Below are 21788 nucleotides of genomic sequence, written 5' to 3'. Positions count from 1 at the left end.
TCGCCTGAGGTCAGGAGTTTGAGACCAGTCTGGCCAACATGGTGAAACCCCGTTTCTACTAAAAATACAAAAAACTTAGGCGGGGCGCGATGGCTCACGCCTGTAATCCCAGCACTTTGGGAGGCCGAGGTCGGCGGATCACCTGAGGTCAGGAATTCGAAACCAGCCTGACCAACATGGAGAAACCCCGTCTCTACTAAAAATATTAAAAAATTAGCTGGGCATGGTGGCACATGCCTGTAATCCCAGCTACTTGGGAGGCTGAGGCAGGAGAATGGCTTGAACCTGGGAGGTGGAGGATGCAGTGAGCTGAGATCAAGCCATTGTACGCGAGACTGGGCAACAAGAGTGAAACTCTGTCTCAAAAAAAAAATGATGTGGAAACCATTGCCTTGGGTTCCAGCTCTGAACATGATCTCAGAGCAGTCATTAACTCTGGTGGGGCTGTTTCCCAGTTGTTAAAGAAGACAGCAGGGCCGGGCAAGGTGGCTCACACCTATAATACCAGCACACTGGGAGGCCAAGGCGGACCGATCACCTGAGGCCAGAAGTTTGAGACCAGCCTGGCCAACATACTGAAACCCAGTCTCTGCAAAAAAATACAAAAATTAGCCAGGCGTGGGGGCAGGTGCCTGTAATCCCAGCTGTTCAGGAGGCTGAGGCAGAATTGCTTGAACCTGCGAGGCAGAGGTTGCAGTGAGCCGAGATCATGCCATTGCACTCCAGCCTGAGCAACAGAGCAAGATTACATCTCAAAAAAAGAGAGGACAGCAGTTTTTTTTTTTTCTTTTCTTTTCTTTTCTTTCTTTTTGAGATGGAGTCTCACTCTATTGCCAGGCTGGAGTGCAGTGGCACAATCTCGGCTCACGGCAACCTCTGCCTCCTGGATTCAAACGATTCTCCTGCCTCAGGCTCCCGAGTAGCTGGGACTACAGGCGCCCGCCACCATGCCCAGCTAATTTTCTTTTCTTTTTTTAGACAGTCTCACACTGTGGCCATGGCCGGAGTGCAGTGGCACAATCTCGGCTCACTGCAACCTCCACCTCCCAGGTTCAAGCAATTCTACTGCCTTAGCCTCCCAAGTAGCTGGGATTACAGGCACCTGCCACAACGCCCAGCTAATATTTTTTGTATTTTTAGTAGAGACGAGGTTTCACCATGTTGGCCAGGACACTCTTCACCACCTGATATCTGATCCGTCCGCCTCGGCCTCCCAAAGTCCTGGGATTACAGGGGTGAGCCACCGTGCCCAGCCAAGGACAGCAGTTTCTGTACTGCTGACCTTAGGACTGTGAGAATCACATGAGGAGAGGTGAAAACACCTTGCAAAATGGGGAAATAAGCAGTGTGACTTCTGATTATGGTTAGATTTTCTGAAGCTGCTCATAAAGATTCTGAGGGTTGTAGAGGCAAAAGCCATCAGGTCACTGTTACCGCTTCCTGAGGCCAGTGTCTGGAATCTGCTGCCGTCTCCTGCCCTCACCCTTGGGAGCAGCAGCCCCAGCAGCCCTCCATAGGTCCTATGGAAACACACTTGTCTCTGGTAGAAGAGAGAGAAATGAAAGAAGAATATTAAACCAGCAGTTAGGCCTGGCCTCACATTTACAATTCCAACACTTTTGGAGACTGAGAACAGAGGATCGCTTGAGGCCAGGAGTTCAAGACCAGCCTGGACAACATAGCAAGACCCCCATCTCCAGAAAAAAATGAATTATTAGCCAGGTGTGGTGGTGTGCACTTGTGGTCTCACTTATTCAGGAGGCCACAGCAGGAGGACCACCTGAGCTCAGGAGTGCCAGGCTGCAGTGACCTATGACGGTGGCACTGCACTCCTGCCTGGGCGACAGAACGAGACCCTGTCTCTACAAAAAAATTAAAGTAAAAATAAGCAGCAGTTAAACCAGGAGAAAATGGAGTGGGCGGGGGCATAAGGCCTTTTTTTTTTAAAGCATATAAAAGCTTTAAAGGAGTTTTATTGTTTCAACTTAATACCCTTACAAATTTCTGCTCTTGGCTTCATGATCTCAATTCTTTTTTTTTTTTTTTTTTGAGTCGGAGGAGTTTCGCTCTTGTTGCCCAGGCTAGAGTGCAATCTCGGCTCACCGCAACCTCCACCTCCCAGGTTCAAGCAATTCTCCCGCCTCAGCCGCCCGATTAGCTGGGATTACAGGCACGTGCCACCACGCCCAGCTAATTTTGTATTTTTAGTAGAGACGGGGTTTCTCCATGTTGGTCAGGCTGGTCTCAAACTCCCGACCTCAGGTGATCTGCCGGCCTCAGCCTCCCAGAGTGCTGGGATTAGAGACGTGAACCACCAAGGGACCTCATGATCCCAGTTCTTAACTCTTTCTGTTGACATAAGCAGTGTTCATAATCAGAATGAACAATGGCGTCGCCCGGACCATCAGCCAGGCCTTTCTGTACCCCTCCAAGTGTGGGCATGTGGGTAACTCCTGGAGAATTCTTCCATAGCTATTTCCAGAGAGTGCAGAATTCAAAAAATGTGGAAGGGGTTGGGGCAATTCTTGCCTTATTTCAAACTGACTCCTCCAACACAACAAAGCAGGGATTGTCTGGGCAGCTTTTGGGCGGTTTGCTGGGAGCTGGGCAGGCTGTGGGCCCAGCTTCTCCTATACAGGATTCCATGCGGGCATCAGTATTTCTCAGTGGATCAGATTCCTCTAAGCCAAATTCATGTCCACTTTGTGTTCAGGCCACAGCCCCGTGGATGGGCTCTGAAACCACCTTTGCATGCTTATGAAAGATGGACCAGAACAGAAAAGTTGGAACCCAGGAGGTAGAGGTTACAGTGAGCTGAGATTGTGCCACTGCACTTCAGCCTGAGTGACAGAGTGAGACCCTGTCTCAAAGAAAACTCTCCAAAGCACACATGCACACACACAAAATGAAACCACCTTTGCAAAAATTATACAAGTGAGATGTAATTTAACCACCCCCATCTTGCCTTTAGCCTTCAAATTGCCCTTAGTCATAGCTGGGTTTGGGCCAAGCTAAACTGGGACTTTATAGTTTAAATGACAGTCACCTGGCCAGGCACGTTGGCTCACGCCTGTAATCTCACAACTTTGGGAGGCTGAGGCGGGCGAATCACGAGGTTAGGAGTTTGAGATAAGCCTGACCGACATGGTGAAACCCCGTCTCTACTAAAAATACAAAAAAAATTAGCCAGGCGTGGTGTCACATGCCTATAATCCCAGCTAGTCAGGAGGCTGAGGCAGGAGACTCTTGAACCCGGGAGGCAGAGGTTGCAGTGAGCCGAGATTGCGCCACTGCACTCCAGCCCGGGCAACAGAGTGAGACTTGGTCTCAAAAAAAAAAAAACCCAAAAACAAACAAACTGATAATAGCCCTTCTTCAAAACTCAATGGCCTTCATAAAGCTAATGAGAGACCACCAGGCTAGGAGGACGAACGAAGCCCGAGTTCTGCCAAGGGGTAGCCATGAACGCCGTTCCGGAGTGCTGGCACAAGGTTCGCAGCGCCTCCAGTTCCTCCTTTAGGTAACATCACAATTGTAGAACTAAGACTGGCCTTTTGAGATGTGTTTTCGGGTTTTTGTGTTTCTTTTCCTTTTTTTTTTTTTTTTTATTGGAGACAGGGTTTCACTCTATCACTCAGGCTGGAGTGTAATGGAGTGAGTGGAGTGTAATCTCCACTCACTGCAGCCTCTGCCTCCTGGATTCAAGCGATTCTCTTGCCTCAGCCATCCAAGTAGCTGAGATTACAGGTGTGCCCCACCATGCCCGGCTAAGTTTTGCATTTTTAGTAGAGATGGGGTTTCACCATGTTGGCCAGGCTGGTCTCCAACTCCTGACCTCGGGTGATCCGCCTGCCTCGTCCTCCCAAAGTGCTGGGATCACAGGTGCGAGCATCGAACCAGCCCAGGTGTTTGCATTTCTGGCACTCAGTGGCTTCGCCTGGACCGAATGACCTACCTGCCCCCCACCCCTGGAGCACCCCATGGACAGTTCTGTGGCCCCACCCAGAAGCAAATCCCCTGGACTGCCAAACCATCCTTGAAAAAGTCTGGCCTCCAAATTTTTGGGGAGATTGATGTAAGAATTAAGCTGTGGCCTCCTGTTCCGCCTGCTCTGCGTGAATTAAGCTCTGTCTCTATTGCAATTTTCCTGTCTTGAGAAATCGGCTCTATCTGGGTCCCGAGCAAGAATGAACCCGTGGGGCAGTAGCAGCGGTGAGGGTCAGACCGTGAAAACCACTGGGGGCTCGGTCCTCCCACCCGCCCACCTACGGCCTGCTCCTGCCTCGTGCACCAGGCGGTGCACCGGCTGAGGCCCTTTGCAGCACGTTGCAAGGCGCTGGCATGTCTGGTCCTGCCCAGAGCTTGGCACTACCAAAAAGAGCAGACACCGCCAAACAGTTTCTAGGAGAGCGGCCAGGAGCTATTCACAGCTGGGGAACAACGCTGCATTGTTTGGGATCTCATTTAAATGTTGCCAAACCTATTTCATGTCTCTCCTTCGGAAACTCTGATTCGGAAGGAAATTTGATTCATCTGATTTGCTTCTGTGGCCGAATAATTATTTGATTATTTGGCCAAATTTGGTTAAATGATAAGTTTTTCAACTAATTTTCAATATTAAAACCTTACTGCTTTTTCTACTGAATTATCCAACAGTGTCTACTTCCTAACCCCATGGCTCCCCGGCTCCTGCCCTGTTTTTCCTCCAGGGAGGGTAAAAAATCTCACACATTCAAAGCCTGTTCTGAAATTTCCCTTGCTTAGCTCTGCTCAAAACAAACATAAACCTGGCTTTCAAGTATTTCCAAGTCACCTGTAAAAAAGAAATGGTTTATGTAGGCTGTTAGGAGTTATTAATATTTAATTCATTTAGGGGAAAATGCTGGCCTTTCTTTGTGATTAGATTAGTAAAACTTGTTTTTATTTTACTTTATGTAATTTTCAAATATCCTTTTTTTTTTTTTTAAGAGACGGGGTCTCACTCTGTCACCCAGGCTGCAGTGCAGTATCGCAGTCACAGCTCACTGCAGCCTCAAACTTCTGAGTTCAAGGGGTCCTCTCATCTCAGCCCACCAGTAGCCGGGACTACAGGTATGTGCCACCACACCAGCTAATGTTTTATTTTTTGTAGAGACAGGGTCTTGTTGTGCTGCACAGGGTTGAACTCCTGGCCTCAAGTGATCCTCTTACACTGTCCTACCAGTGAGGCCAAATATCCATTTTTTTTTTTTTTTTGAGACGGAGTTTTGCTCTTGTTACCCAGGCTGGAGTGCAATGGTGCAATCTGGGCTCACCACAACCTCCGCCTCCTGGGTTCAAGTAATTCTCCTGCCTCAGCCTCCTGAGTAGCTGGGATTACAGGCACGCACCACCATGCCCAGCTAATTTTTTGTATTTTTAGTAGAGATGGGGTTTCACCATGTTGACCAGGATGGTCTCAATCTCTTGACCTCGTGATCCACCCGCCTCGGCCTCCCAAAGTGCTGGGATTACAGGCGTGAGCCACCGCGCCCGGCCCCCAAATATCCATTTTTTAATCATAATCGGTACTTTTGTTTAAGACTCCACTGTTACATTGGAGGAAGGAAAAAAAGCAAACCTTTGTAACATTTCATATATGACAAATCCCAACAGATAAAACAGGGTTCGCCAGGTCCCAGGGCTTCAGGAAACAACAGTGGGCTCACGGGGTGAGGAGAGTGCGCCCAGCGCTAAGCAAAGTGGGGTCTTAAGCCTGTGTCTTGCCTGGGGACTGTTTATGCTTCAACACAGTACCTGAAATATTGGAAATTCCAATACGCAAGAGGCAGAACCGCGAATTCCACAAATCCATTCTGACACGTGGAGAAACTTACTGATACACTAGAGGGAAAACCAGTGTTCACTGAGGGCTGCCGAATCCGTATTTCTCAGAGTAAAGATGTTTAATGGACTCTCCACCTTTAAAACACTTTGTATGAAATATAGCTAGGAACACACATAAACAATTCGGATTACAAAACTCTCCAGGAAAGTAATAATCATCATATAATACTGGAACTACAGTTAAAAAAAAAAAAAGCAGCCTTCTGGGAGTCCTAACTGTAGTTTACTTGAAAGTACAGATCATCGTAGCAACCTTCTGTAACAAGTTGTAACGGGCAGTTGTAAGCAAACAGCATCAATCTGCATAGCGTTTGAAAATCCGTCTGAAGCTGTTCGGAGCTGCACAACAGCGGAAGTTATTCCTCCAGTTCTCCCAGCAGCTCTGCAAAATCAGTGATGTACCATTTGGCGTTCTCCTTGACGTGCTGCCTGATCACATTTCCTCCAAACCCAATGAAGGCATCCTAAGGAAGAAGAAAAAAGAGAGAAACGATTTTTGTATTTATTTATTTGTTTGTTTGTTTGAGTCTTGCTCTGTCGACCAGGCTGGAGTGCAGTGGCATGATCTCTGCTCTCTGAAACCGCCGCCTCCCGGGTTCAAGCGATTCTCCTGCCTCAGCCTCCCAAGTAGCTGAGCTGACAGGTGCCTGCCACCATGCCTGGCTAATTTTTGTGTTTTTAGTAGAGACAGAGTTTCACCATGTCGGCCAGGCTGGTATTGAACTCCTGACCAGGTGATTTGGCCACTCTGGGCTCCCAAAGTGCTGGGATTACAGGGGTGAGCCACGGTTCTGGGCAGAGAAATGATTTTTAGAAAACCAGAAAACCGAGGTTGCAAGCAGCAATCGAGACCAGTAAGTGTTTCAAATGTAAACTGTTCCTGCAGAGAGGTCAGCCTGGCCGCCCCCATGGTGCCTCCACCGGGCGCCCAGCACCTTCCTCCTCACCTCCTCCCGTCTTTGGCTCCTGGCTGCCTCTCACCCCTCACTGCACTCTCCTGCATCAGCACATGCACCACTGCAGGGGACCCATTCAGCTGGACAATGTCGAGGCTTTGGGAGAATGATAAGATGTGGTCTCTGCCCTCTTATAACCAAGACAAATGCCTGCAAAAATAAAAATCGGCCAGGCGCAGTGGCTCACGCCTGTAATCCCAGCACTTTGAGAGGCTGAGGCAGGCAAATCACGAGGTGAGGAGTTCGAGACCAGCCTGGCCAATATGGTGAACCCCCATCTCTACTAAAAATACAAAAATTAGCCAGGCGTCATGGTGCATGCTTGTAGTCCCAGCTACTCAGGAGGCTAGGGGAGAAAAATCACTTGAACACGGGAGGCGGAGGTTGCAATGAGCTGAGATCGTGCCACTACACTCCGGTCTGGGAGACAGAGTGAAAGTCTTCCTCAAAAAAAAAATAATAATAAAAATTAAAAAATAAAAATCACATAGGTAGGTAAATGTTTGAGTTCTAAACTAGATAGCAGGAGCCAGGTGTGGTGGCTCATGCCTGTATTACCAGCGCTTTGGGAGGCTGAAGTGGGAGGATCCTCTGAGGTCAGGAGTTCCAGACCAGCCCGGCCAACATGATGAAACCCTGTCTCTACTAAAAATACAAAAAACAGCCGGGCGTGGTGGCAACTGCCTGTAATCCCCACTACTCAAGTGGCTGAGGTAGGAGAATCGCTTGAACCTGGGAGGTGGAAGTTGCAGTGAACCGAGATCGCCCCACTGCACTCCAGCCTGCGTGACAGAATGAGATTCTGTCTGAAAAAAATTAAATAAATAAATAAATAAACTAGATGGCAGGCCAGGCGCAGAGGTTCATGCCTGTAATCCCAGTACTTTGGGAGGCCGAGGTGGGTGGATCACCTGAGCTCAGGAGTTCGAGACCAGCCTGGCCAACATGGTGAAAACCCGTGTCTACTAAAAATACAAAATTTAGCCAGGTGTGATGGTGGGTGCCTGTGGTCCCAGCTACTCGGGAGGCTGAGGCAAGAGAATTGCTTGAACCCGGGAGGTAGAGGTTGCGGTGAGTGGAGATCACACCAGTGCACTCCAGCCTGGGCAACAGAGCAATACCCCATCTCAAAAATAAATAAATAAATAAAAATAAAGTGGATGATAATCACACCCATGCCCTGTAATTTCAAAGAAGGGAAGGTCAAAGAGAAGCCTGCGGTGTAGAGGAAATCCCCTGGACCTGGGATCTGGTCCAGACCAGGCACCACCCTGCCAGCGAGATGTAAGAGTGGCAGGGTGTGCACAAGAAATGGCGGTGGATTTTCTCTTCTGGGGTGAGGGAGAACTGTCTGCAGTGCTCTAACTTTTTTTTAGAGATAGGGTCTTGCTCTGTTGCCCAGGCTGGAGTGCAGTGGTGTGATCTCAGCTCACGCCTACAATCCCAGCACTTTGAGAGGCCAAGGCGTCTCTACTAAAAGTACAAAAATTAGCTGGACATGGTGGTGCGCGCCTGTAATCCCACCTACTGGGGAGGCTGAGGCAGGAGAATCACTTGAACCCGGGAGGCGGAGGTTGTAGTGAGCTGAGATCGCCCCACTGCAGTCCAGCCTGGTGACAGAGCGAGATTCCATCTCAAAAAAAAGAAAAAGGGGAAAAACAACAAGAACAAATAAAAACTGGTTATCGTTATTATTTCATCAGTTGTACTAACTGATACCCTCTTTTTGTGAATGATATTTCAAAATAGTATTTTATTTTTTTCTGCCAGGATATGGACACAAACAGCACTTACTCATTTGAAAGTACAGGCCGGGGGCGGTGGCTCACGCCTGTAATCCCAGCACTTTGGGAGGCCGAGGCAGGTGGATCACGAAGTAAAGAGATCGAGGCCATCCTGGCCAACATGGTGAAACCCCGTCTCTACTAAAAATACAACAATTAGCTGGGCGCAGTGGCTCACGCCTGTAATCCCAGCACTTTGGGAGGCCGAGGCGGGTGGATCACGAAGTAAAGAGATCGAGGCCATCCTGGCCAACATGGTGAAACCCCGTCTCTACTAAAAATACAAAAATTAGCTGGGCGTGGTGGCGTGCACCTGTAGTCCCAGCTACTCGGGAGGCTGAGGCAGGAGAATTGCTTGAACCTGGGAGGCGGAGGTTGCAGTGAGCCGAGATTGCGCCACTGCACTCCAGCCTGGCGCCTGGCGACAGAGTGAGACTCCATCTCAAAAAAAAAAAGTGAAGGGAAAGCAAGTAACAGAATTTTGTACTTTCTTTTTTTTCTTTTTTTGAGATGGAGTTTGACTCTTGTTGCCCAGGCTGGAGGGCAGTGGTGCAATCTCAGCTCACTGCAACCTCTGCCTCCTGGGTTTAAGCAATTCTTTTATATATATATTTTAAATTAAAGATGGAGTTTCACCATATTGGTCAGGCTGGTCTCAAACTCCTAACTTCAGGTGATCTGCCCGCCTCAGCCTCCCAAACTGCTGGGATTACAGGCGTGAGCCACTGCGCCCGGAGGGTTTAAGCAATTCTCCTGCCTCGGCCTCTGGAGTAGCTGGGATTACAGGCATATGCCACCACGCCTGGCTAATTTTGTATTTTTAGTAGATTGGGAGCTCCCTGAGAAAATTCTTCATTTTACTTTTATGTATTCCTCATTAAACTAGCCCAGTGTTCATTGCTTAGCCAACCCCAACATTGGTTACAAATTATCTAAGATAACAATAAAAAGATTCATGCCTATAATCCCAACACTTTGGGAGGCCAAGGCAGGTGGATCACCAGAGGTCGGGAGTTTGATACTAGCCTGGCCAACATGGTGAAACCCCATCTCTACTAAAAATAGAAAAAAAATTAGCTGGGTGTGGTGGCAGGTGTCTGCAATCCCAGCTACTTGGGAAGCTGAGGCAGGAGAATTGCTCAAACCCAGGAAGTGAAAGTTGCAGTTGGTCTACTCTAGCTGGTTGACAGAGTGAGACTCTCAAAAAAAAAAGATTCAAAGGCTGGGCTCAATGGCTCATGCATTTTGGGAGGCCGAGGTGGGCAGATCACCTGAGGTCAGGAGTGAGTTTGAGACCAACCTGGCTGGAACCTTTTTTTTTTTTTTTGAGATGGAGTCTTGCTCTGTCATGTTCAGGCTGGAATATAGTGGTGTGATCTCGGCTTACTGCAGCCTCCCTCCTCCTAGGTTCAAGGGATTCTCCTGTCTCAGCCTCCCAAGTAGCTGGGATTATAGGCACCCACCACCACACCTGGCTAATTTTTGTATTTTTAGTAGAGATGGGGTTTTACCATGTTGGCCAGGCTGGTCTCGAACTCCTGACCTTAAGTGATCCACCTGTCTCTGCCTCCCAAACTGCTGGGATTACAGGCATGAGTCACCTTCGTGCCCAGCCAAAAGGTTCCTTTTAACCCTTTTTCATTCATCATTCACAAAGACTATCATTTTTATTTATTTTTTATTTTTTTGTTTTTTATTTTTCTTTTGAGATGCAGTCTTGCTGTCACCCAGCCTAGACTGCAGTGGCACGATCTTGGCTCACTGCAACCTTTGCTTCCCAGGTTCAAGCGATTCTCCTGCCTCAACCTCCCTGGTAGCTGGGATTACAGGTGCCCACCACCGCACTCAGCTAATTTTTGTATTTTTAGTAGAGACAGGGTTTCACCATCTTGGCCAGGCAGGCTAATCTCAAACTCCTGAACTCATGATCCACCTGCCTTGGCCTCCCAAAGTACTAGGATTATAGGCGTAAGCCACTATGCCCAGCCTATCTTTTTTTTTTTTTTTTTTAGATAATCCCTAGTTTTAGATCTCAGAAAACCAGGCGGTAAAAACTTCACCGGGCTCTCTCTCTCTCTCTCTCCTCTCTCTCTCTCTCTCTCTCTCTCTCTCTCTCTCTCTCTCTCTCTTTCTATATATATATATATACACACAAAATACAAAATTTTAGCCAGATGTGATGGTGGGCGCCTGTGGTCCCAGCTACTCGGGAGGCTGAGGCATGAGAATTGCTTGAACTCTCTCTCTCTCTCCTCTCTCTGTGCATATATACATATATAGTATTTTTTGTAGAGACAGGGTTTCACCATGTTGCCTAGGTGGGTGTCAAACTCCTGGCCTCAGGTGCTTTGCCTGCCTCGGCCTCCCAAAGTGCTGGGATTGCAGGTGTGAGCACCACGCCCGGCCACACTATATTTTTGGTGTGGTTTTTCTTACATTAGAATGACATGATAAAGGCGAAGCTCTGTGAAATTGACACATATGATATTTACAACACTTGCTATATAGCATTTGCTTCCGGCATTGATTTTAAAATGCTTAGAAATAAAATCCCTGGCCAGGCATGTTGGCTCACACTTATAATCCCAGTACTCTGGCAGGCCAAGGCAGGAGGATCACTTGAATCAGGAGTTCAAGATTAGCCTGGGCAATATAGTGAGACCTCATTTCTATAAAAAATAAACAATGGGCGTGGTGGCATGTGCCTGCGGTCCCAGCTACTAATGAGGCTGAGATGGGAAGATCACGTGCATCTGGGAGGTCAGGGCTGCTATGAGCGGAGATTGTGCCACTGTACTCCCGCCTGGGTGATAGAGTGAGACCCTGTCTCAAAAAATAAATAAATAAATAAAACCTCCACTAGTTTCAGAAAATGATGTTGATGCAGAGGAATAAAATGCTGTGACGCTGTCGGATGCAGTGGCGCATACCTGTAATCCCAGCTACCCAGGAGGCTGAGGTGGGAGGATCGTTTCACCCCAGAAGTTCAGGGCTGTGATAAGCTATGATCACACCACTGCACTCCAGCCTGGGCAACATAGCAAGACCCTATCTCCAGAAAATAAAAATAAATAAATAAATAAATAAAAATAAAATGACTTGATACATTACAAGTAAATTATATAATCTCTGCAAGCCTCAGTTCCCCTATCAGAAGAAGAAGGTGGTTCACGCCTGTGATAGCATCATTTCGGGAGGCTGAGGCGGGGCAGATTGCTTGAGCTCAGCCTGGGCAACATGGTGAAACCCTGTCTCTACCAAAAATACAAAGTCTTAGCTGGGTGTGGTGGCACATGTCTGTGGTCCCAGCTGTTTGGGGGGCTAAGGTGGGAGAATCACTTGAACCTGGGGTGGAGGTTGCAGTGAGCTGACAGCACACCACTGCCCTTCAGCCTGGGTGACTGAGTGAGACTCTGTCTAAAACAAAACAAAACATAGTATTTGACTTCGAAGGGCTGTTCTGAGGATTAAATGAGGTAATGTATGAGGAGCTAGTACATAAAGTATAAAATGATATTAAAATCTTGGTTATAAGTGTTGTTAGGGCCGGGTGCAGTGACTCACACCTGTAATCCCAGCACTTTGAGAGACCGAGGCGGGCGGATCATGAGGTCAGGAGTTGGAGAGCAGCGTGGCCAATATGGTGAAACCCTGTCTCTACTAAAAATACAAAAATTAGCCAGGCATGGTGGCACGTGCCTGTAGTCCCAGCTACTCAGGAGGCTGAGGCAGAAGAATCACTTGAACCCAGGTGACAGAGGTTGCAGTGAGCTGAGATCACACCACTACACTCCAGCCTGGGTGACAGAGCAAGACTCCATCTTAAATTTTAAAAAAAGAGGGCCGGGCGCGGTGGCTCACGCCTGTAATCCCAGCACTTTGGGAGACAGAGGCGGGTGGATCACGAGGTCAAGAAATTGAGACCATCCTGGTCAACATGGTGAAACCCCATCTCTACTAAAAATACAAAAAATTAGCTGGGCATGGTGGCGCGTGCCTATAATCCCAGCTACTCAGGAGGCTGAGGCAGGAGAATTGCCTGAACCCAGGAGGCGGAGGTTGCGGTGAGCCGAGATCGCGCCATTGCACTCCAGCCTGGGTAACCAGAGCGAAACTCCGTCTCAAAAAAAAAAAAATTTAAAAAAGAGTTGTTGATGGTATTATTTGGGGAAATGAAACCAACTATCGAGCACACACCTAGGCTAAAAGGTGGTCGTCATACTGCAGGGATAAGGCATTGTTACAAGTTTTAAAAGATTTTAGTTCCTTATTCATAACTTTTCTTGGGTTTGTACAAAGTCAGCTGACGTGACAAGACTGAATTTGTTTTTATTATTTCTTATCTTGTAAAGAGAGTTGTTTTTAACTCCTGTTTTAAATCTTATGTAGTTCTAAATCTGCTCTTTTAGTTTATCTTCTTTATTTATTTTATGGAGATGGGGTCTCACTGTGTTGCCTAGGTTGGTCTCAAACTTCTGTGTTCAAGCAATCTTCCTGCCTTGGCCTCCCGAAGTGCTGGGATGACAGGATAAATGAGCTGTCTAAAACAAAAGCACGTTGGCTGCGGCGGCTCACGCCTGTGATCCCAGCACTTTGGGAGGCCGAGGTGGGCGGATCGCCTGAGGTCAAGAGTTGGAGAGCAGCGTGGCCAACATGGTGAAACCCCGTCTCTACTAAAAATCCAAAAATTAGCTGGGCGTGGTGGTGGGTGCCTGTAATCCAAACTATTTGGGAGGCTGAGGCACAAGAATTGCTTGAAAACTCAGGAGGCGGAGGTTGCCATGAGCCAAGATGGCACCATTGCACTTCAGCCTGAGCAACAAGAGCAAAACTCCATCTCAAAATAGATAGATAGATAGAGAGATAAAAGTACAACCTGAAAAAAAAAAATTAGCACCCTTAATACCTGAAAAAAAAAAAATTAGCACCCTTAATACCTGAAAAAAAAAAAATTAGCACCCTTAATACCTGAAAAAAAAAAATTAGCACCCTTAATACATACAGCAGGAGGACAGGCTTCCATGTCCGTGGCTCCATCTCCAACCATGATGATTTTCTTAAAATGAAACCTTTCCTTTAAAAGTTTAATCACTTTTCCTTTTCCACCAGACTCGGCTGTTGGCTGCGTCTCATCAAAACCTGCATATTCACCTTAAAAGAGCAGTAGAAACAGGGTTAAAGACTCACAAAAGTGTCTTACCAGTGACAGCTTTCTGCATAGATGATTTCTTCACTTAAATGTCACTGAGAAGGCAAAAAATGGCCCTCGGTACAGTCACACAGCCTGGAGCGCCACATCTGTTCCTGGGAATAAACAAGCTTTGCTTTTTTAAAAATTTCCTTTTTTTTTTTTTTTTTTTGAGACAGAGTGCTGCTCTGTGGCCCAAGTTGGAATGCAGTGGCGTGATCTAGGCTCACTGCAACCTCCTCTTCCTGGGTTCGAGCAATTCCCCTGCCTCAGCCTCCTGAGTAGCTGGGACTATAGGCGTGTGCCACCACGCCCGGCTAGTTTCTTGTATTTTAGTAGAGACAGGGTTTCACCACATTGGTCAGGATGGTCTCAATCTCCTGATCTTGTGATCACCGAGCCCGGCCTAAAATTTCCTTTTATGATTATGATTATAGAAATGGGGTCTTGCTAGCTGGGCACAGTGGCTCACACCTGTAATCCCTGTACTTTGGAAGGTCAAGGCAGGCGGGTCACCTGAGGTCAGGAGTTCAAAACCAGCCTGGCCAACATGGTGAAACCCCATCTCTACTAAAAAAATACACAAATTAGCCGGGCATGGTGGCAGGCACCTATAATCCCAGCTACTTGGGAGGCTGAGGAAGGAGAATTGCTTGAACCCAGGAGGCAGAAATTACAGTGAGCCGAGATCTCACCATTGCACTCCAGCCTGGGTGACAGAGCAAGACTCTGTCTCAAAAAAAAAGGAATGGGGTCTTGCTATGTCGCCCAGGCTGGAGTGCAATGGTGTGATCCTGGCTCACTGCAACCTCTGCCTCCTGGGTGCAAGACATTCTTGTGTCTCAGCCTCCCGAGTTGATGGGATTACAGGCACGTGCCACCACGCTGTCTGTGTTTTGTATTTTTATTGAAGACGGGGTTTTGCCACGTTGGCTAGGCTGGTGTCAAACTCCTAAGCCACCTTGAGTGACCTTAATATGTTAAATTTAAAATGTTACTATATAATGTCACCCAAGAGGAAATTCCAGCTTATTTTTGATCAATTATTTCTATTCTTACAGTAATTACCACATTCATTCTTTTTTTGTTTATTTTTTATTTTTTTTATTTTTCTGTAACATCAGAAATTCATGCTCACACACTCATTCTTGACTTCTTTTCCAATGATCTCTATCTCTAGACCATTCAAGAATGCTCTATTAATATATGTACATTTTTAAAAGATTTGGGCCAGGCGCAGTAGCTCACACCTGTAATCCCAGTACTTTGGGAGGCTGAGGGGGCAGATCACCTGAGGTTGGGAGTCGGAGACCAGCCTGACCAACATGGAGAAACCCCGTCTCTACTGAAAATACAAAAAAAATTAGGCAGGTGTGGTGGCATATGCCTATAATCCCAGCCACTTGGGAATTGCTTGAACCTGGGAGGTGGAGGTTGCGTTGAGATTGTGCCACTGCACTGCAGCCGGGGCAACAAGAGCAAAACTCCATCTCAAAAAAAAAAAAAAAATTGGTTTTTAGTATATCAACCCCCTTGGCTGGGTGCAGTGGCTCACACCTGTAATCCCAGCACTCTGGGAGGCCAAGGCAGGTGGATCACCTGAGGTCACAACTTTGAGAACAGCCTGACCAATGTGGTAAAACTCAGACTCTACTAAAAAAAATTAAAAGATTAGCCAGGCGTAGTGGCAGGTGCCTGTAATCCGAGCTACTCGGGAGGCTGAGGCAGGAGAATCGCTTGAAGCCAGGAGGTAGGGGCTGCAGTGAGCCAAGATCAGGCCACGAACTCTAGCTGGAGCAACGAACTGAGACCCTGTCTCAAACAAAACAAAAGAAAACAAAAGAAGAACACTATCTGTCACTCCTTGATATAAGTGGAGACCTGAGATGATATCACAGCTGTGGCACTGTTACGGACCAGAGAGGAGACAGGCTTCCCCAAGGGCAGCTGTAGTTCAGTAATCCGTTAACAAAAGTCTTCCTTCTGAAATCTCCCTTTTTTTTTTTAAAGACAGGGTCTCCCTCTGCCACCCAGGCTGGAAGTGCAGTGGTGTGATCTCGGCTCACTGCAGCCCCTACCTCCTGGCTTCAAGTGATTCTTCAGCCCCAGACTCCCAAGTAGCTGAGACTACAGGCATACGCCACCATGCCCAGCTAATTTTTTTTTTTTTGAGTCAGAATTTCTCTCTGTTGCCCAGGCTGGAGTGCAATGACGCGATCTCGGCTCACTGCAACCTCCGCCTGCCAGGTTCAAGCAATTCTCCTGCATCAGCCTCTTGAGTAGCTGGGATTACAGGCTCCCACCAACACATTTTTGTATTTTTTTTTCTTTTTTTTTTCTTTTACCTTCAAAGCTACTGCATTTTTGTATTTTTAGTAGAGACAAGGTTTCACCATGTTGGCCAGGCTGGTCTCAAACTCCTAACCTCATGATCTGCCCACCTTGGTTTCCCAAAGTACTGGGATTACAGGCGTGAGCACTGCACCTGGCCTAATTTTTGTATTTTTAGTAGAGGCAGGGTTTCACCATGTTGGCCAGGCTGGTCTTGAACTCCTGACTTCAGGTGATCCGCCTGCCTCAGCCTCCCAAAGTGCTGGGATTACAGGCATGAGCCACCATGCAGACAAAAGTCTCCTTCTTGAGTCTAAATTGCTTCAAATGCATAGGAGCTCCCATAAAGTTGAAATATAACATATAACAAAGTAAGTCATAGAGGCTATGTAGGAATTAATGTCTTACTAAATGCAGGATTTATATACAGACGAGTGATGTTATAGATACTGAAGCTAGGACAGATGATGGCCTAAGTCTATTTTGCTGAGCAAAGGGCACCAAAGGGCAAAAGACATCGGTTAAGAGAACCGTTCATCCCAATATGTAGCTCTGATGTGACTATTTAAGTGCATTCCAACAGGCATTACCCAGAATACTGCATAATAGAACTGGTAAGAAAGGGCAGATGTTACCTTTAAAGTCTTACCGTTGAAGTAGAATTTCAGCCTATTGGCAAACACATTGGTTGCTGGGATACTGAGCTTTGAAGCAACATGCTCTACAATGCTCCTAAAGCCACCAGATATTAGGAAAACCTGAACATTTCGCTCCTGTAGGCGACTTACCAGCTCCCTGCAAAAATAAAATACAAAACACCAAACATTGAGTAATACAAAAGGGAAAAAAAGGAAACATGAAACTAGGATATATTTTCTTCTCCTGACGCATTTGCCTGAGGTGTATCTGACAAGGTATGCTGCCTAGTGAGTTAATGTTTTATATATGTTTTTCTAAATGCACTTAGAAATCAGTGGGTAGGGCTTGGCTGCTTTAGGAAACTACTCCAGAACCCTGCTCTGCCCATGGACCCAGAAAAACACAACATGAAGACAAACAGGGAAAGCTTAGGTTTTTCCAGGAGAAAGAGGAAACGCAGAAACGGACAGAACCAGACAACCCGACAGACAAGACCACGTGTAAGAGCCAGAAGGACCACATGGCCACACCTTTAATTCCAGCACTTTGGGAGGCCAAGGTAGAAAGTCACTTGAGGCCAGGAGCTTGAGAACAACCTAGGCAAAACAGCAAGACTTCATCTCGGCCGGCCACAGTGGCTCACGCCTGTAATCTCAGCACTTTGGGAGGCTGAGGTGGGCAGATCACGAGGTCAGGAGTTCGAGACCATCCTGGCTAACACGGTGAAACCCTGTCTCTACTAAAAATACAAAAAAAATTAGTTGGGTGTGGTGGTGCATGCCTGTAATCCCAGCTACTCGGGAGGCTGAGGCAGGAGAATTGCTTGAACCCGGGAGGCAGAGGTTTCAGTGAGCCAAGATCGCGCCATTGCAGTTCAGCCTGGACGACAGAGCAAGACTCTGTTTCAAATAAATAAAAAAAAGGGGCCAGGCGCGGTGGCTCGTGCCTGTAATCCCAGCACTTTGGGAGGCCAAGGCGGGTGGATCACGAGGTCAAGAGATCGAGACCATCCCGGTCAACATGGTGAAACCCCGTGTCTACTAAAAATACAAGAAATTAGCTGGGCATGGTGGCACGTGCCTGTAATCCCAGCTACTTAGGAGGCTGAAACAGGAGAGTTGCCTGAACCCAGGAGGCGGAGGTTGCGGTGAGCCGAGATCGCGCCATTGCACTCCAGCCTGGGTAACAAGAGTGAAACTCTGTCTCAAAAAAAAAAAAAAAAAAAGACTTCATCTCTGCAAAAAAAATTTTAAAGGCTGGATATAGTGGCTCAAACCTATAATTTCAATACTTGGCTGGGCACGGTGGCTCATGCCTGTAATCCCAGAACTTTGGGATGCCAAGGTGAGTGGATCACCTGAGGTTGGGAGTTCGAGACCAGCCTGACCAATGTGGAGAAACCCCGTCTCTACTAAAAATACAAAATTAGCCAGGTGTCGTTGTGGGCTCCTGTAATCCCAGCTACTTGGAAGTGAGCTGAGATCTCGCCACTGCACTCCAGCCAGGGTGTCAGAGTGAGACTCCACCTACCCCCCAAAAAAAGTGTCAATACTTTGGAAGGCTGAGGTGAGAAAATTGATCACTTGAGCCCACAAATTCAAGACCAGCCTGGGCAACACAGTAAGACGCTGTCTCTATACGTTTTTTTTTTTTAATTAGGCATGGTGGCCTATGTCTGTAGTCCCAGCTACTTAGGAAGCTGAGGCAGGAGGATCCCTTGAGCCTAGAAGGTTGATGCTGCGGCGAGCTGTGTTCATGCCACTGCACTCCAGCCTGGGTGACAAAGCAAGACCCCATCTCTCAAAGGTAGGAGGGCCACTTGACCCCAGGCGTTTGGGGCTGCAGTGAGCCATCATTATACCACTGTACTCCAACCTGGGCAAAGAATGAGACTCTGACTCTAAAAAAAAAATAATAGGCCAGGCGCGGTGGCTCACACCTATAATCCCAGTACTTTTGGAGGCCGAGGCAGGTGGATCACTTGAGGTCAAGAGTTCAAGACCAGCCTAGCCAACATGGTAAAACCCGTCTCTACTAAAAATACAAAAATTAGCAGGGTGTGGTGGTAGGTGCCTGTAATCCCAGCTACTTGGGAGGCTGAGGCAGGAGAATTGTGTGAACCTGGGAGGCAGAAGTTGCAGTGAGCTGAGGTCACACCACTGCACTCCAGCCTGGGCAGCAGAGCAAGATTTTGTCTGAAATAATTAAATAAAATAACATACCCGAGACTGAGTAATCTATAAATAAATAATTAAAAATAAACAAAAATAATAAAAATGAAAATAACACACCCAGACGGAACTCTAAAGCGACAGTCAGATGCCCTCGGGAGGATGTCCCCCCACACTGATGCTGAAATACACCTGGAGCCAGGGCTCCTCTTACCTTATGCCTGGGGTCAGGTGTGGGGGTTGCTCTGCTATGAGTCTCTGCACCTGCTCCCTGGAGGGCTGGATGAGGGCTAAGCGCTCCGTGAGAGCATCTTTGAAAGGCACTGCCCCGCCCATGGCTCGCCGCGTCCTAGGAGGGAGACCCAACAGTCAGGCCAGCCAGGTCTGCCTTCCTCAAGGTTGACACGCCTAACTGCCCAGGTCTGCACAACAAGATGCTACCAAGAGCCCCACGTGCCACAGATATCCTTTGCTGTCACGAGAGCAAGGCCTTGGAATAAACTTTTGAAGGTTTGCTTGAAAATAACAATAACAGGCCGGATGCAGTGACTCATACCTATAATCCCAGCACTTGGGGAAGCTGAGGCGGGCAGATCACCTGAAGCCAGGAGTTCGAGACCAGCCTGGCCAACGTGGCAAAACCCCATCTCTACTTAAAAATGCAAATATTAGTTGGGCATGGTGGTGCATGCCTGTAATCCCAGCTACTCAAGAGCCTGAGGTAGGAGAATTGCTTGAACCTGGGAGGTGGAGGTTGCAGGGAGCTGAGATCGTGCCACTGCAACCCAGCCTGGATGACAGAGTGAACTCCGTCTAAAACAAAACAAAAACCACACAGCCTATCCATAGGTAATTTTCTTGAAAGCCGTGAGCTGTCATAAATCAAGAAAGAAACCAAAGGCTAAATGTTCTTGCATGAAAGGCAGTTAAAAATGAAATGGTGGTTGGGCGCGGTGGCTCCCGCTTGTAATCTTAGCACTGTGGGAGGCCAAGGCAGGGGGATCATGAGGTCAGGAATTCAAGACCAGACTGGCCAACATGGTGAAACCCTGTCTCTACTAAAAGTACAAAAATTAGCCAGGCGTGGTAGTGCACGCCTGTAGTCCCAGCTACTCAGGAGGCTGAGACAGGAGAATTGTTTGAATCCAGGAGGCAGCGGTTGCAGTGAGCTGAGATCGTGCCACTGCACTCCAGCCTGGGTGACAGAGCAAGACTCTGTCTCAAGAGAAAAAAAAAAGAAAATGACATGGTGCATGACTGGGGGTCTGGGGCTACGAAGCAGGTGCCCAGCTGCAGGGTGGGAGGGCAGAGGGAGTAAGGGGCTCTGACCCAGGGTCCACCAAGAGACGGTAAACCTTTCCAGGGAACTGCTGAGGCCACTCTTCCAACTGTGACACGAATCCGCTGGACACTTGGGCCTCGCCCCACAGGCCATCTTCTTTGGTTAGTGACTGTTGTCAGCCTCCTGATCAAGGTAGGAACGTGTCTTATTCATAATTGTTTACCATAAATATTTATATAAACGAATGACTATATGAAAATCGCTAAGGGACGAAAGAAAACGCCTAGTGCTCACGTTCCATAGCCAGGGTCTAACACTTCATGCAAAAGAACCACTCTTTAGACAGTCTCTGTCATTTTATAAAGTGAAGAAATGCTGTCCCTACATTTCTGACACCTTGTCCTCAACGCCACAGATTTTGGCCAGCTCATCAATTCCTTCTTCTCTGATGACCGTGCTGTCGACATCAAAACACACTGCATCTGCTGAGTAGAAAAGCTTCCTCAGCTCTGAGTGGGAGACCATCCTTGGAAGAATTTTCCTCCTACAAGAAAAAAAGATAAATGTATTTAAAGACATTAAATGAAATTATGAAAAGAGCCCATCTTGCTGTCCTAAGCCAGTGTAGCCCATATAAGAGTGTACTCATGGATTCATTCATTTTTCTTTTTTTCTTTCCTTTTTTTTTTTAACTTCCCACACTACACCAATTTCTTTTTTCTTTTTCTTTTTTAGATGCAGTCTTACTCTGTTGCCCAGGCTGGAGGGCAGTGGTACGATCTTGGTTTACTGCAACGTCCACCTCCCGGGTCCAAGTGATTCTCGTGCCTCCGTCTCCTGAGTAGCTGGGATTATAGGCACCTGCCACCATGCCCAGCTCATTTAAAAAAAATTTTTAGTAGAGATGGGATTTCACCATGTTGGCCAGGCTGGTCTTGAACTCCTGACCCCAGGTAATCTATCCACCTTAGCCTCCCAAAGTGTTGGGATTAGAGGCATGAGACATCGCGCCTGGCTAGTACCAACTTTTAAATATATTTGATGTTGGGCCGGGCGCGGTGGCTCAGGCCTGTAATCCCAGCACTTTGGGAGGCCGAGGCAGGCGGATCACGAGGTCAAGAGATCGAGACCATCCTGGTCAACATGGTGAAACCCCGTCTCAAAAAATACAAAAAATTAGCTGGGCATGGTGGCGCGTGCCTGTAATCCCAGCTACTCAGGAGGCTGAGGCAAGAGAATTGCCTGAACCCAGGAGGCGGAGGTTGCGGTGAGCCGAGATCGCGCCATTGCACTCCAGCCTGGGTAATGAGTGAAACTCCGTCTCAAAAAATAAATAAATAAATAAATAAATAAATATATTTCATGTTGAGGCCGGGTGCCTGTAATCCCAGTTACTTGAGAGGCTGAGGCTGGAGAATCGCTGGAACCCAGGAGGCACAGGCTGCAGTGAGCCAAGATCACCCCACTGCACTCCGGCCTGGGCGGCAGAGCAAGACTGCATCTCAAAACACACACACACACACATATATATATGTATATATAACATTGATGTTGAACCAATATTCAATTATT

At 47.5% G+C, this 21788-nt stretch overlaps 1 protein-coding gene and 1 long non-coding RNA gene across 2 annotated transcripts in view; one reads left to right on the top strand and one right to left on the bottom strand.

The window, feature by feature from the left end:
* The first annotated feature begins 804 nt into the window (after positions 1 to 804).
* On the top strand, positions 805 to 21036 carry LOC135274630 (uncharacterized). Its single transcript, XR_010342424.1, has 4 exons — positions 805 to 5091; positions 18423 to 18569; positions 20298 to 20408; positions 20632 to 21036. It is a non-coding gene; the product is annotated as an uncharacterized LOC135274630 (long non-coding RNA).
* The window catches only part of PSPH (phosphoserine phosphatase), a 28027-nt gene continuing 12138 nt past the window's right edge, over positions 5900 to 21788 (bottom strand). The window contains exons 2-6 of the mRNA XM_012449121.2: positions 20602 to 20760; positions 19149 to 19283; positions 16774 to 16919; positions 13608 to 13756; positions 5900 to 6329 (exon numbers count right to left, since the gene is read on the bottom strand). Coding sequence (XP_012304544.1) covers positions 6222 to 6329; positions 13608 to 13756; positions 16774 to 16919; positions 19149 to 19283; positions 20602 to 20741 — 678 coding nt within the window. The 5' untranslated portion in view covers positions 20742 to 20760 and the 3' untranslated portion in view covers positions 5900 to 6221. The remainder of the gene's footprint in view (positions 6330 to 13607; positions 13757 to 16773; positions 16920 to 19148; positions 19284 to 20601; positions 20761 to 21788) is intronic.

Source organism: Aotus nancymaae, unplaced genomic scaffold, assembly GCF_030222135.1.
Source record: "Aotus nancymaae isolate 86718 unplaced genomic scaffold, 86718_ANA_hifiasm-v0.15.2.pri h1tg000012l, whole genome shotgun sequence".
Lineage (NCBI taxonomy): Eukaryota > Metazoa > Chordata > Mammalia > Primates > Aotidae > Aotus > Aotus nancymaae.
This window is presented reverse-complemented; position numbering and strand designations above follow the sequence as displayed.